The following is a 16,238-nucleotide window of genomic DNA, read 5'->3' as shown; positions in this document are numbered from 1 at the left end:
TGGTCTCAATCACAAATAAGTGTTGAATTTTGTCAAAACTTTTTACTGAACATATTTTGTGCTTTCTGACCTCTTATTCCCCTAGGAGAATTATACGCATGGGCTTTGGGTATTAAAGCAACCCTGCATCTCTTGGATAAACTCCTCCTGGTCATGGCATATTATCTCCTTTATGTATGCTTGGATTCAGCTTTCTAATACTTTGTAAAGGAGTTTTGCTACTGTTTTCCTGAATGATATGTGGTTTCCACTCACAGAGTTTAATTTAGATTGGTCTTAAAAGTGGTTTTACATTATATACAGTTTCTTCTCAATTTTCTGATGTTGTATAGCACTGATAGGATTTTCTCTTTGATAGTGAGGCTGCACCTGTGTGTTTTGGGGATGTCTCTGAGTACAAATGTGACCCCTTCGGAACCCCAGAGCTCTAGGTTGCCTGTCTCTCTTGAATCTGATTGGATAGTTTGTATCTCTAGATGGATTATGCCGTTGCATCTTTGTCAGATTTATTGGCATGATGTCTCACTTCTTACCTTTTCCGTGCTGGATCTGTAGTCATATCCCCTCTTCTCTCTTCACATTGATGACTTGGGTTTTTTAAAGTTTGTTTAGCTATGGCTATGTAATTTGTGTTCCTTTCAGAGAATACTTTTGGTTTCACTGACTGTTTTTGTCATAGGTCTGTTTCTTTGTCCTTATTTTCTCTATCATTTCTCTCCGTCTACTTCTGCGTGTGTGGTTTGCTGATTCCTTTGGTGGATTCTGGGGCACTGCTTTGGTTGTCCTCTTTCTGAGGTCAGAGCTTCAAGCAGCAGCTCCCTTAAGCATTGCTTTGCTGCATTCCCTGTGCTTGCTGCCTCTTTCCTCCCTTCATCCCACTTTTGGCTTTTTGTGGTAGAAGGAGTGGTTCCGGAGCTGTGGTGTGGGACTCTGGCTTGGGCTTGTCACTGATCTTCAAATGCCTTTCCCCTCTGACTGCCTGCCTTGGTAAGTGAACATCCTTCGTCATCCCGTCCATAACTCCATCTTGGCTTGCTGGCTGGCCACGTTCTGTTGCTACCAAGGCTGTGGCAGAGTGATCAGATGCCTGGAGGCTGCTAGATTGGGTAAGGGGGCTTTACTTGCTTTCATCCTGCACAATGGCCACAGTTTATAAATGACAGAGAAGAGATACTCCTGGAAGAGGACCTGCACATCCCATGACAGAAGCAGGCTGCTGTTACTGTAGCACAAATGGATCCAGGAAGATGTGCCAGGCACATATGGCCCATTCCCTGCCACCATTTGGATAGAGCCTGGGGAGGAGTGGAGAGGTCACTGCTATGCAAAGGCTAGTGTGGGTAGTGGCTAGTCTATCTCCCAGAGACCTGGCTGGGGCTTGTGCTGGGGACTTTGTCACTACCCTGCAGTTGAAGCACCAGTCATCCTTCCAGGTGGCTGCCTGTCTGCCTAGGGGCTGCTGGGTTACAGTAGAACAGAGTGAGACAGGGAGTGTCTGGCTTGGTCAAAAACAGCAGAGACTGTGGGGCTGTAGGAGAAGGAGCCAGGGAAAGGGCAGTATTAGGAGGTGGAATCGGGATGCAGGGGTGTCTGTTCCTGGTAGGCGGGGCCAGAATACCATTTGGTGGACTTTGGCTTTGTGGGGAATCAAACGTGGACTCACCGGTGAGCACTGAGGCTTGGAGTAAGATGACTTGGACATGCTTTAAGCAGCACTGCTCAGGTTGCTAGGTAGGAGCTGGAGTATGCTGTGGTGGTGGCCGGGTGGGGCTGAGGGGAGTGGATAGGGCTGTGGGGTACGCATGCGAGGAGGCCAAGTGGGATCCCTGGTGGCAAATGGGGCCAGTGGGGTGAGGGAGCTGTGCAGCCTACGCACTCATTCCTGGGTGTTAAACAGGTTGTTGGCCAATGTACTGTACTGTGGGCTGGACCGAACATGGGAGAGTTAAGGTGGGCTTTGGTCACCAGAGCTGGGGCTCTGCTGCCGGGACTGGAAGGGCAGCACTACAGAGGCTGAGGTGGGGATGAGGAAGGGGCATGTGGTCATCTGGGTAGAGCTGCCAAGGGCGACTTAGGTAGGCTATTCTGGAGTTCAGGTCATGCCAGGGCTAGATTTAGGGGTGGCAGCAGTCAGATGAGACTCAGACTACAAGGCTGGTAAGGTCACTGTAGATCTTTTCATGAGGGCAGTAGTGAGGAGGTGGCCTAGGGCCGAGCTCTGGGTTCTGACACTGGGAATTCAGAATGGGGAAGGAGGTGAGACCCAACTGGGTCCAGTAACTATCTATGTGACTGAGTTATCGGGGCAGGACAGTCCCGACCCCAACCATCAGCCTTTTCATGACCTGGAGGCACAAGGTCATCTCACACCTTATCCTTGGCTCCTCCTCCTGACATACGTGGCTCCCCAGCATATGCTAGCTGCCATTCCCCTTTTTCTATGTGCCGCATGCTTTGCCCCCCACAGGCCATTTAGGGTTGGGGCTGGGTGGAAGGACGGTGGGGTCCCACCTGCAGGACATCTATCTCATTCTGCGCCCCCAAGGCCTGCATGGTGTCTGCCCTGACCACTGTGAGGGTGAGGGAGCTGTGCAGCTTTGGCACAGCCTGCACAGGGTGCAGTGCAAGAGTGCGGGCATTTGGGCTACATCTCAAAGTGTCAGGGAGGGTTCTCTTGTTCCTGCTAGACCAAGATCTTTTCCTTGCTTGGCTGTGTGGGCCCAGAGCAGGGCCATGGTCAAGTCTGCCCTACTGTCCCTCGAGTGGGGAGGAGACCAGCTCCAGCAGCGATTGGTTGGTGCTTTTTTTATTTTTCTTTGGGATCACACTCTTAGTTGTAACTGGTGCAGTGCTGGGGAGACCTGCTTCTCATCTCGTGCATCACTGGTCTGGAGGTGACAGCAGCCTCACCCAGGGGCCTTCAGAGGCCCCTTCCATGCAGCCTGAGGGCTCCTCTATGGGATGCTGCAGCTGAGCCTCCTTGGTGGTGCAGACGCTCTCCACAATGGGTCTTCAGGGCTCCAAGCTCTACATGTATGGGATATCTGAGGTGGACCAAGTGATAGTGGTTTGGTGACTTTATTGTGCCATCCCTACCATCAACCATGTGCCCCCCACCCAGAACTCACCTTGTTTTCTCCCTTGTCTGCTCACCTGTGCCTGCTCTGCCTCTCCTGTCTCTTCCTATATTCTCTGCCTGTTCCCGTCCCCTGCCCCAACTCCTTACCATCTCTCTGGGTTGGCATCTTTGGTGTTTTTCTCTCTCCTTATGGCTCTCTATTATTCTCCTCATCTTTGCCTCTTGCTCTAACTCTCCTAATTTCTCCTGTTTCTGCATCTCAGTGCCTCTGCATGTTTTGTCTACCATCTCTGCTTCATCACCCCCTCTGCCTGTCCCTGCTCCTTTGTGCCCTTGGCTATGTCCTCCCTGGGCTTCTTATGCCTTCCATCTCTCCCCTGACTCTCTACTCCTGGCTCCTTCTTTGCCCCAGGCACACTGTGCAACAGGAGACCAACAAAGCCATCTCGACCAGCACCAGTGCCATAAAGCAGATGTTGGAGCTCCTTCGACGCTCCTGCCTGGTATGTTTCCTTGGGGAGCTGGGGCCTGGCCGAGGCAGATTCTGGGGGGCAAGTGAGAAGGAAGTCCCTAGTGTCTGCAGCAGTCAGGAATATGGCAGGGGAAGAATACTTGGAGACTGATATGCAAAGAGGGACTCTCAGGCTGGCCTGGGCTGGCCTGATGTGGCTCTGGGGTCCAGCAGCCAGCACATTCAGTCATTTGGACTGTAGCTGTTTCGTGAGACTGGCTGTGTGCCGAGTGAAGCCACTGTGATTCCCTGCTCTTTGGGGGTTTATGTCATAGTAGGCATGAGAGTAGCCTGGGTCTTCCTGGCCTGGCCTCTCTGGGAGATGGATGATCACCATCATTAGTCTTAGTGTCCTCTTACTCTTCTGCTCCCCATGCCTTCCTATCCCATACTTCCTCCCCTTCCTGTGCTCCTCTGCTTGTACCCATCATTCCTCAGGCCTACACATGTGCCCTCATCTTGCTCCCCATCACATAGTCACTGCCCTCCTCCTCACAGCGCATGTTCATCACCATTCGCACTACCACCTGACTGTCCCAGCCACAACTGCCACTACCCCAGCTCCACTGCCACATTTCCCCCATGCCAGATCAACACACTGCCTCTTTGTTACCCATACCCTACGCAGGACCCCAAAGATTGGAGGGTATTTGTTACAGAAGATTAACTACTGTTAACCTAGGGTTTGACGAGCAGAAGTAGGCAGACTTTGGCTGCCCCCTGCCACCTGTTTCATGTAGCTTTATTGTACCCAATCTCATCAGTGGCAGACGTATTGTCTATGACTGCTTTCCTGACAGGGTGCAGCCTGGATAGTTGCAATGCACTGTCCAGCTTACTTTCCTAAATACTGAGCATCTGGCCCTTGAATGAAAACGTCTGCCAACCTCTACTGGAGGAGGTGTGCATAGTGTGGCACAACATTGCAGGGGGCCACTACTCAGCAGCAGAAAGAAATGGGGTTTGAAGACCTGCCGTGGTGTGGGCGCGCTTCAAAGACAGCATGCTGGGGGAAGGAAGCCAGGCATGCCTGTGCACGTAGTCTGAGTTCTGTCTGTGTCACATGTCCAGAAAATGCAGATCTTTGGAGACAGAAGGTGGATTAGTGGCTGCTACAGGCTGGGAGTAGGATGGGATGAACTATACTCAGGCACAAAAACACTTTGACGTGATGAGAATGTTCTAACCCTGGATTGTGGTGATAGTTGTACAATTGCATACCTAAAGCAGGTGTGTTATTTGCTCTCTAAATTATGCTTTAGCGAAAGTATTACTAAAAAATTTAGTAAGACCGATCCCCAAAGAGGAGTTATACTAAAAAAACATGTCATAGAGGCGGCAGCCAGTTGTCCAGTGATGGAATAGACAGTCTTAGACTACACAAGTCTGTAGCACTTAGCTCTGGACAGCTGACAGCTATTCTGCATGTGATTTAGTAATAACAGCTGCAGCTTTTCAGGGGGAATGGCAGATGCTCCTCTGATTGTGGCTCTTTGGTGGGACATTGGGACTCTTTATAGGGTCACTCTGAAGAACATGATTAGCACCAACATTTCCAGTGGCTTGGCTACCTTGCTTGACCTTTTCACCAGCAGCGTTGTTCTTTATTCTTTGACTTGCATGTGCTTTCATCTGTTATTCATTTGTTCATTCATCAAAAATGCTGATTAGAGCTGGGCATGGTGGTGCATACCTGTAACCCCAGCCCTCAAGAGGGAGGCTGAGGCAGGAGGATCACTGTGAGTTCAAGGCCAGCTTGGGCTACATAGTGAGTTCAAAGCTAGCCTGAACTATATAGCGAGACCCTGTCTCAAAAAAATGCTGATTCAGTACCTTTTATGTGACTTGTGTTCTACAGCTCAAAGTAGGCTGCATTGAGATCTGTGGCACAGGAGCAGTCGGCCTCACTGGGCTGTTTTCTGGTGAGGTTGACTACTTGTTTGGTACAGTCAGTGGATGTTTATTTGATGCCCACAGTGTCCTTGATTTTGTGGGATATGCACACTGGTATCAGAAGCAGCTCTTTGATTTTTGGAATGAGGTTAAGGCTGTGATGGCCCGCCTGGTCCTTGTGAAGTCACCCTAAACCAGGCCTTGTGCTGAGCCTGTCACTCTCTCCTACCCTCCAACAGCATTGCTGGATAATCTCACCCCTTTGCTTTGAAGAGGTCCTTCCTAAGGCATTAGAGCCAAAGAGGAACCTGGCTGAATGTGAAGTCTGCTCTTTCCAGGTCCAACTCTCACCTCTTCATATGCCAACAGGCCACCACACAGAGCTTGAGCCCTCGAGCATCCAAAGGGGCTATTCAACACAGTCATCCCTTGGTGTTCATAGGGGATTGGGGCCAGGACCACCCCTGGATACCAAAGCCCATGATGTGCCTTGATGTAAAAGCATTTGTATATAACCTATGGGACACATATTCAACTTAAAGGAGAAAGAGTTTGTTTTCATTCTTGGTTTCAAAGGTTTCAGTCCATGGTTAGCTGGCTCAAAGGCAGACACACGGTGGAAAGCCATGGTAGAGGAAGCTCCTCAACTCATGGCAGCCAGGAGGCAGACAGCAGTGGGAGAATCAGAGAAGAAGGGGCCATGGACCACATCTAGCTCCTCAGGTCATACCCTATGGCCCACCCAGATACACCCGGAAGTGTGCTTTACTAATCTCTTTGGTGTCTCAGTTCTTGAGGATGTGAGGCCCTTTTGGTGGCTTTCTGAAGCTTTTTCATCAGCTTACCCTGCTTCTCTGGGGCTCTTCAAAGATCGCTGCAGATCTCTGCTGGACATTGCCAATGTCTGCCAGTCCCCTGTGGTCTCCATAGGTTACCACCAGTCTCTGCTGTTCTGAACTCTTCACTGCTCTGCCACTCCCTGGAGCTCTTCAGGGCTAATGCCCTTAATGTTACCAACTTTTTAGTGTAATCCATACAACCCACTCTACCTAAGAACCTCAGGAAGGCAATAGAACCACCCAAGTGAGACTTTTATTGGGACCTGTCCTGCAGCATGTGGGTAGGTAGTACACCTAGACTACCCAGATGAGTGTGGTGGAATGCTATTTATATAGAAGAGTAGGAGTAGACCCATACATGCAGTTTTTTATATTTTGAGGATCTGTTTGGGGGTTTTTAGAGGCACTGAGGGTGGCTGCAGAGCAGTCATCTAGGACAGGCGAATATCTCCTGGAGCAGTTGTGGAGCATCTAGGACAGCTTCAGCTGTCATGGCAACAGCACAGTAAACTTCATGAGAAGCTTCATGACAGTTCCTGTGTCTCTGTTATGGTGATGGGGCTGAAATTGCTACTGTTGCCACTCTCACAGAGTCTCTGGGAGGGATGGCTGTATTCACTGGCCCACTGGGGTTTGGGATTTTTGGAGATATCAGCAATGGCCTTTAGTGCCACCCCATCTTTGCCCTATAGTGGTAGTTTTTCAGGGTTCCTCAGAAAGGTGGCACCAACACCTGTGTGGTCTAGAGTGGGGCAGGGGTTGCAGCTGTTGACCAATCTGTACCTCCTATCCATGCAGCCCAGAGAGCAGCCACTGAAGCAAACACAGAGGTGGTGGGAGATGCTGGGGCTATTTTCTCAGGTCACCCTCGTGGAGGTGAAGGGAAGGAGGAGGAGAGGCATGATAGCCATCAAGTTGATCGCACCCTATCTGGCCCTCAGAGGGAAAGGAGGACCATTCGATTTTGTTTGTTTTTGTTTTTTTTGGTACTGGGAATCGAACTCAGGACCTTGCGTTTGCCAGGCAGGTGCTTGTGCCACTGAGCTATATCCCTGGCTTTGGAAAGACCACTTGGCCTCACTGCTTTGCATCTCACTCTCACAGTGCCATTAGATGACTCATGAACCAGTGTTCACTGGCTTGGGCAAGTGCAGGGTGTGATGAGGGCTCAGTGGCAGGAGTGAGACTGGCTACATGTCTGTGGCTCCGTGGGGGACTGATGTTGTGGCCCTGCGGTGACTGAAGGTATGATGTAGCAGCTGCCAGTGTGGGAGATGATGACTGGAGGAGAGAGGTCTTGAGTCACAGCTAGCTAGGTGTGAGGGCATGGCTGCATAAGTGGTAAGTTTAGCTCAGCCTGTGGTGCATAGGAACAAAGAGCCCATGCTCCTTCCGTGGTTCAGCAAGAATCTGGGATTAAGAACCTCTGAGCATACCTCTTAATAGCTCACCACATCCTGCCCCATCTCTGGGGAATGATGGAGAGGATAAATGTCATCAAAACCACCACCATCAACAAGTGAGGGCTACTGGAGCCCAGCTGTCCTCTTATCCAGTGCTTGCTGCTCCTATAGCATAGACGTGGAGCCCTTGTTCTCAGAGTCTGGAGCATGAAAGCAGCCCCAATGCAGTGTGCCCAGGCCCCTGCTCTCCTTCCTGAGTTGGCCTGATGTGCCAGGGTACATGATCTCTATCTAACATGGGATGTCAGCACAGCCCCTTAGAGGTATACACAGGGATGTGTGCCAGGAAGTGCTATCCAGAAAAAATTATGTCTGATGCTCATTGTGATGGACTGCAGAGCAGATGGTGTTTGGCTCTCCCAGCTCCTTTTCATGTGTGGTACCTCCCTGGACAGCAATACAGGCTACACAGAGCTTCTGGTCCAGTAGGAAGACCAGTAGGTGCAAGAACTGTGGCACAGGATAGAAAGCCTGTCTTGTGGCTTATGCAACAGCCTTCCTGCCCACATCTAGCTCCTTCTCTTCATGGGAGTAGTGGTGGTGGATGGCCATGCCCCAAAAACTCCTAGTCTGAGAGTATGTGGTCTGTGGCCTGAGAGGCCTGTCCCCATACTGATCCAGAGCACTGGAAGCTGGTGTGATTTTCTTGCTGCCAATTCCATGTGGCAGGATGTGGGACGGTGGGCTTTGGTGGTCAGTTGTGCTTACATCAAACCTGAGCCGGTAGGACTGGATTCAGGGCACATTTGCCTGGTCCCTCACTTGGTAAGTGCTTCTTCTAGAGCAGCAGTGGTAACCTTATGACACTCATGCTACAGTGAGCTGTTTGTATTACTGAAAGTTCTAAAGGTTTTCTATCCCCATCCTAGAGGATCAGCTTGTGGTCATACCCTTCTGGGTGCGGGGATGCAGCGGTGCACATTCTAGCAAAGTGGTGGGGGGAATGATAGGGAAGGCAGGGAGACTGACGGTAGGATGAGGTGTGGGCATGGCTGCTTGGCTTGGCCTCAGGGCCAGGTTCACCGCTTACATTACCTGCAACAAGCCAATCAGGACTCAGCTCCTGAGCCATGAAACAGGCTTGTGATTCTTACATGTCAGGTAGCACTGTACCAGAGCAGCTCCTGGCTCCTGGGGGTGTGTTGCCCATGTCTGTGGGACCCTGGGGTCTGGATCCATAGGGTGCTGACTGAGGGAGTGGGTGGTGATGAGCCCAATCCTCAGGGTGGAGCCTTGATGATGCGTGGAGAAGTTGGGGTATGTGGCCCTGCCTGGGGTGGAGAGGGCTGCCAAGTGCTGGGACCAAAGCCCCCTGTGCACTGCAGGTGGGTAGGCCTGGGCACCCTTGGGCTCTCTTTCTATTTGCAGCAGAAGGCCTTCAGCTGGACCATCTGAAAACCCAGCTCTCAGATGCCATTCAGTGGTATGGAGTGGTACAGAAGGTGAGACACTGCAGCCAGCTGGGGACCTTGGTCCCTGGACACCCATGCTAACTCTTGTCCCTGGGGTGGCCTGGGCAGAGGAAGGGGCCCTTCTCGGGGACCTTACATAGATAGCCAGGATCAGAGTGGCATGTCTCATGAATTTTATCTTTAGAAGTTCTGCCTAGAGGTATCCTCACAGGAGCTCCTGGGAGATGGGGAGAGCAAGTCTATCCCCATTTTGACAAGCAGGGATACTGAGGCCCAATGAGCTTTTGTGTTTTGGCAGAGTCCATCCAGCAAATTCCTGCAGAGGCCAGTCAAGGATCTGATTTCTCATAGCTTGGGGCAGCCCATCCTGTTTTGCAGTTTTACTGTGTTATGCTGAGTTACTTTCTGGTGTCTGGTGTTTACCTGACCATCTCTTCTCTCTTCCCAACCTTTTTTATTCTTCTTGTCTTTCTTCTCTTACACATTTTCCAACAGAAAAGTCCAGAGCAGGCACTGTTTCCCATGGTGCAGAAGGGCAGTAAACAGGTGGGTACAGAGTATTTACCACAGTCAGTGGGTGTTAGGGGCATCACAGAATCCAGTGCCATTTGTGCTCCAGGGAGGGGTAGGAAGGGTCAAGGGAAGGGCCTGTGTGAGGGGTCTGCCTTGGTGGGCAGCTTTCAGAACTTCAGGATTTTGTTCTTTAGGCTCTGGTACCATGCCTGACAAAGAGTCAGTGCCCAGATAATGACCATGGACAGTTCCTATTTGCTGCCCAGGACTAACTGGCAGCAGACTATCTTCACCAGCTTTTCCTTGCTGTAACAAAATTCTTGAGGCTGGGTACTAATAAGGTTTATTTTGCTTAAAGTTTTGGAGGCTGAAAATCCAAGGTCATACAACCCCAATGATTCAACCTTGGTGTGAGTCTTTTTGGCATAACAATGAGAAGAGGGTCTGCAAGAGTAACCATATGGTGAGGCAGCAAGCCAGAGAGAGATTCAGGGGTCCAGCACACTCTTTTATAACAACCCACTTTCCAGGGAGCTAACCAGGATCCCACAAGAGCTACTGCGATCCCTTCTGACAGCAGCGCTCGAGCCACCTCTTGTTGGATTCCACCTCTTACACATTCTACCACCTCTCATATCCCTGCACTGGGGCCAAGCCTCCAACACATGAATCTTTGGTGGCCACACTCAAGCTATACCCAAACCACACCCAAACCAAAGCACAGACCACTTTTTTTGCTAGAGCCACTGCAAAACTTGCATTAAAGAATACACACACACACAAACAGAGCATGCATGTGTGTATGCACAAGGGAGAAGTGGATGGATCAATATGGGTATCAGCAACCAAGCAGCCAGGACTTGCAAGACAAAGGTTCCAAGATAACCCCTTTGTCTCTATTTCCTGGTCAGCCCCTGAACCTCTTGTGAGTTTGTGTCTTAGTATCCTCAGCAAGGGTGACCTAGAGTTGCAGCAGTTGTATTGGGCTACAAAGACTCTGATTAGAGTTTAGGGCTACTGAGGTGGCCTAGACCAGACTGGAGGGATAGACATCCTGGAGAGAGGACTGTAGCATACCGTGAGCTTCCTTGAGAGACTGGATCTGATGATACGCTTCCATGGTGTGCCAGTCTAGAATCTGAGGTAAAAAAAGGGAAACTACTGCACTCAGAGTACTGCAGCAAGCTGGTGCCTAAGGGCGCCATGCAATCTTACTTTGGATTCTGGAAGATCCAGGTGAGCCAGAAATAGGCCAGCCCTGTGAAACCTGAAACCTACCCTTGAATCATGTCCCTGTCTAGATCCATTCTGGAGAAAGAGTCCATCATCTAGATTCTCTGATTTTTCACTTATAGTGTCTGGGATTTAAACCAAAATTGCTAGATCTCCTGGCTAACAGCATCAGATTTCTAAGCCAAGTAAAAATAGTAGAGATTGACCTACAGGTAGTGCAGATGTTAAAATAATCAGATGTACAATTAAATTATCTATTATTAGTATGTGAAAGAAAATAGTGATAGACTTTCACCAGTGGAATGCAGAAAACAGCGGAGTGGGCACATGTCATTGTGTGCTGGGAGTATATTCTTCAGAAGTGATTCTGTAGGTGGGATGAAAATGTCTTCAGGGAAACAAAGACTGAGCGAGTCCATGCATCAACAGAGCCATTACAGTGGAAAGAGGAACATGATCTCAGAGGGAAGCCCTGTCACAGAGGAGGACAAGGCACAAGGGACAGTGGCTTGGGGGTAATGCTGATGCAGATTTGCAGGGCTTAAGATGTGGGCTGTTGACAGCAGTGCGAGAGCAGAGAGGAGGGCACCTGAGCTGTAATGTCCTTGCCTCATCAGAGAGGTGGCTGGATGGACCCTCAGCGGAGCAGATTGTTATATGTCCATATGAGAGTGCAACTCAGTGGAGTAGGAAGCAGACATAGAAAGACAGAGGACAAAGTAGAGGGCTGGTTCTGCAGGAGGGTTAGTAAACACAGTTAGACTCTTTCAAGATGAGTCAAGATACAGAGAAAAAATATTAACCGCTGGCGTCAGGAATGAAAATGGATCTATCAGTGAAGATCTGGTATGTTTTCATAAAAGCAATATAGAGGTATTATAAACAACTTTATGTTGATATATTTGACAATTATACAACTATAAAATTCTTTAGAAAACTGTAACTTGCCAAGATGTTAGAGTCTGGAAAGCTCAATATTTTTTAAAAGAAATCAAATCTATTAATTAATAAATGTGCCTCAAAGAAAACTCCAGGCCTGCTTGGTTTAGCTGGTGTTGTCTTCCAGGTACTTAAGGGGTAAATAACAACAACTTGCACAAATGATGACAGAATATGTAGCACAAGGGAACAGGCTGCTGTTCCTTCTCCAGCCAGCACTGCTGGATTTGAAATTCCCACAAGACTGATATAAGCAGGAAATGACACATCAGTCTTTCATGCACTTGGAAGTAGAAATCCTCACTCATTAAAAATAGTAGATAAAAGGGATGACACATTATAAAGTGAGTGACTCTAGGAATGTGAGAGTTATTTGCACTCAGAAGCAATCGGTGTAACTCACCCATTAATAAAACACATGTGAAAAACTGTAAGGTCACCCCAGAAGGTACAGAAATGCATGTGATAAAATTTAGCCCCACTCAGCGAGGCCAAAAGAATCTTGGTAAACCAGAGATCAGTAGGAATACCTCTGACCTGATCAAAGTTATCTTCAGATGCCTGCAGCCAGTACCACACCTAGGAGGGGACATTGAGGCTTCTCCTCGTACCAGGAACAGACACAAGGTCTGGTTCTCTCACTCTCACTAGCTCTAGCTCTAGAGTCACGTGTGAGGACTTACAATAGCCCCACATGCGTGCAAACCTTCTTGTGCAGTGGCCCTGCAGTGGATGTGAAGTGATTTGTGTTCATTGCACATAGTAGGAAACTCTATTGCTGTTAAAAGAATGAACTATGGCTGTCAGGGTCTACCAGTGTTATCTTGGACAAAAAGACTAAAGCCACTGTGATACACTGTCTGATTCCAGTCCTATAGATTTTAAGATCAAGCCAGATGGATGAGGTGTTAGAAGCTAGGGGAAGGTGGTGATGGTGGGCTGGGGGGAAGCCTTGGGGCTGGCCAGGTCCATCTTGGCTGGAAGGTGTCTCCCTTATATGCTCACAGATGAGACACTTGTACTCTGTGTGCTGAACTATAGATATGCGATGTCTCAATATCACTTTAATAAGGAGGGGATGGTCAGCAGTGCTTCTGAGAAATTATGAGAGGTTAGATTATTTCCAGGAATTTTTCTGACTATAAATGATGAGACAGTGTCCGACCCTATTTAACAGAAGGCTGTTTGCCAAGTTATATTGGAGGCTTAGGGCTGCTGAGTGCAGGCTGAGCAGTCCTGGCAGGAATGAGGGGTACCCACTGCCACTTCCTCTCTCTGCAGCCAAGCATTGGGTGTAGGGACAAATAGGCAGCCCATCTGGAGTTTGCTCTCTGGGCTGTGGTTGGACATAGAATCCAGCTGGGTCCAGTGTCAATCTCCAACCCAGGCCAAGCTTAGCCAGTGGGCAGTGCTTGGGTGGCCTGGCTGCCCCTATTATGATAGAGCTGTACTGTTGAAGACTGGGGACAGGTCATAGTGACAGGACATGCTTTCTGTATTGAGGGTTTTCAGATAGTACCACCATCAGCTAGATCAGTGTCAATTTCCATCAGAACTCTCTTGTCCATAGGCTGGCCAGGGACCCTTAGTGTGCTTCCCTGTCTGGGGTGAAGGGCAGAGCTGACCTTGTCTCTGAGCCCCAGTTCCCTTTCATTTCTATGGGGCTGGGAGGTAGCTACTTCTACCATTGTAACAGCCTCCAAAAACTGTATCAGCTTCAATTAGTCAAGTGTCATTTGGAGAAACTGATCACCAGCCATTGGCTCCTTTCCCAATAGAGTAGCTAGAACCCTATACCAGGATCAGTATGCACTGGAAAGTGTTTCATTTTCCAGAACCTGAGAGAGCATGCTGCCCTATATCTGTGCCTCCTTGCTCCCCCTGGGTGGAAGGTAGGCAGGATCGCCACTAGTATCATGGTACCCAAATGGATGCCTATGTGAGCTGTGTCTCTTCTCATGGGAAATGTGTGCAGCCCCTTCTCGAGCGGACACATTGGGGTTTGTGTTTCTTCCTTCTCAGCATAGGGGCCAAGCCCTGGGCTGGGAGGAAGGAGAAAGCTGCCTTTGTTGGCTTCTGGAGCTGGAAAACCATCACAGCCTTAGCTTGTGCTTAGCACCTTGCCAGCAAATCCCTAATCCCGGCTTCAGAGCTAAAGACCCAAATTGGGCTTTTGTGGGCAGTATAAAGGAGGACTTTGTCAGCTTTTCAGGAGTGCTGGGAGGGATCACAGTTAAATCCTTTCTTTCTCCTGTCTTTTGTCCTGCACTTCTGGGGAGGGCAGTGCCAACGTGGAGGTAAGGGTGCTAAAGGGGCCTTCTCTGGCTGCCCTGCTCCAAGCTGTTCCTCTCTGCAGAGAGATCCTCCAGACAGCATGTCTTCCGTGTACCTTCTCTATCCTGCAGCTCCACCCTGCATTCTGCACAGGTGGCCGACACTCTCTCCTCTTAGCTGGTGGGAAGCTTCTCCCATGACTCCAGGAAGTCTTACCTAGCCTGTCTGATGAGTCCATGTTGACTGGTCCGTACTGTTTGGTTGTAGAACTGGACCAGCCCCTCACCTGGTGGCAAGCATTAGCTGTCAGAACAGTGCTGCTGTCAGGGCACAGGGGCAGGGCTGCTCCAGGGAGCATCCCATCTCTGAAGCCCCAGCCAGCCATACTCAGGCAGGGACTCAGAGATGGGTAGACAGTCATCAGCTGGGCTGTTTTAGGCCTACTGCACTAGAGGCTGCACTGCAGTTCCCCTGGGGTGCGCAGGCCTTGGGGGAAGCACCATCCTTCCTGGTCTTCCAGTGGAGGATTGAAAGTGCCATCTCTTCTTAACATGTCTTTGCTGTGTCCTGGTCCTCAGTGTCTCCTTCTATCTACATGGTACCTCTGCCATGTGGGTGGCATCAGCTCTGTGTCATAAAAGTTGGATGGAGGCTAAGATAAGTTAGGGCACCTGCCCAGTTTCACACAACTATAAGGCTTCACCATAGTCAGAACCAGATTTGATAGCAGGGACTCCTTCCGGTGTGCGTGGTACACGATCTTGCAGTGACAGGGAGAAAGGGTGGGCTTAGACAACACTGAGGCTCGGTGAGCTCAGACCACAGACCTTGGGGACATCCTGTTCCCATCCAGTGCGGGCAGGATACCAAGGCCCAGGGAAAGCATGAGATTGCCTGCCTCACAACAGGTACCGGAGCTGGGTGGGACCTGTGCCCAGGTTCTGTCTGAGTGCACCCTGGGAGTTAAGGGAGGCTGCAGTGCAGAGGGAGATGCATACCGGGCCTGGCTGAGGGCCAGTGCCTCTCTCCTGCACCCACCCGCCAGGCACTGCTCACTTCCTCCCACCCACATGGAAAGAGGAGGTGATAATTACCGCCTTGGAAGATAGCGCTTGTCAACAGATCTTTTATTTTATATTCATCTATGCATGTATTTATTTATTTAAAGCCTCTGCTGACTTTCCTGTGGTGTTGGGGACCCAGTAAGTTTGGCCTCATAACCCACAGTCTAAGTGAGAGCCACCATGCTCCCCTTGAGGTCATGAAAAAATAGGAGTATCTCACTGCATAGCTTGTCCCCTGAAGGAGCCGGTGGCTACTCTTGCCACTGTGGTTCTGTCATCACCACTGGCCATATGCAGAGCTGTGGGACGACTCTGATACCTGCCTCTGGACACAGTGACGTGAACACACAGAGGTCATGGCATCAGGTACCCACCTGGAGTGGCTTCTGCCCTGGGAGTGCTGGGTCCAGCTGGATTCTTACCTGTCCATCCACTTCAGCCCCACAGCTCAACCTAGTATATACCTTGGGCCACCAGATGTGTGACAGGAAAGAGCATGAAGGAGGGAAGAAGTCTTTTCAGATTGTTCTATAGCCTTCCTTCCAGCTCTGAGCCACAGTCCTGCCCCTGCTGACAGGGGAGACTCCCTCAGAGCTCAGGATACCAGGGCATCCTGAAGGTGGCTGTGGAACAACTTGACCAACTTTGTGACATGCTTCCCTGGGCCCTGGACACAAATGTGACCCAGACTTGGCTGTCCACGGGGAATAGCATCACCAGGGAGGCCAGTTGGGGCACTGTGACTCACCATGGGAGGTTGGAGTCATTGCATACTCTCCTCAGAGTCCCACAGGGCACTTTCACTGTGTGGGATTGGCCAGAACCTGTGTGGAACCACTCTGAGCTAGTAATTCTATACAGAATGGCAAGGTGGCCTTTGTTCCAGACAAATGCCAGGGTCCTGTAAAGAGCAAAACAGAATGTGATCAATCTATGGCCTCCAAAGCCCCTTTCCTGGTGATCAGAGGAAGGTCCTGGAGCATGTCTATAGCAAGAAGAGTGGTAGAGGCAGGTTCTG

The 16,238-nt window shown here is 50.0% G+C and overlaps 1 protein-coding gene across 1 annotated transcript in view; it reads left to right on the top strand.

Moving 5' to 3' along the window:
- Tsnare1 (t-SNARE domain containing 1) overlaps window positions 1–16,238 on the top strand; it is a 460,462-nt gene that overhangs the window by 81,021 nt on the left and 363,203 nt on the right. Inside the window, exon 3 of the mRNA XM_013520010.1 lies at window positions 3,492–3,582. Coding sequence (XP_013375464.1) covers window positions 3,492–3,582 — 91 coding nt within the window. The remainder of the gene's footprint in view (window positions 1–3,491; window positions 3,583–16,238) is intronic.

The sequence above is a fragment of the Chinchilla lanigera genome, unplaced genomic scaffold (genome assembly GCF_000276665.1).
Source record: "Chinchilla lanigera isolate Chin_1 unplaced genomic scaffold, ChiLan1.0 scaffold00053, whole genome shotgun sequence".
Taxonomy (NCBI): Eukaryota; Metazoa; Chordata; class Mammalia; order Rodentia; family Chinchillidae; genus Chinchilla; species Chinchilla lanigera.
This window is presented reverse-complemented; position numbering and strand designations above follow the sequence as displayed.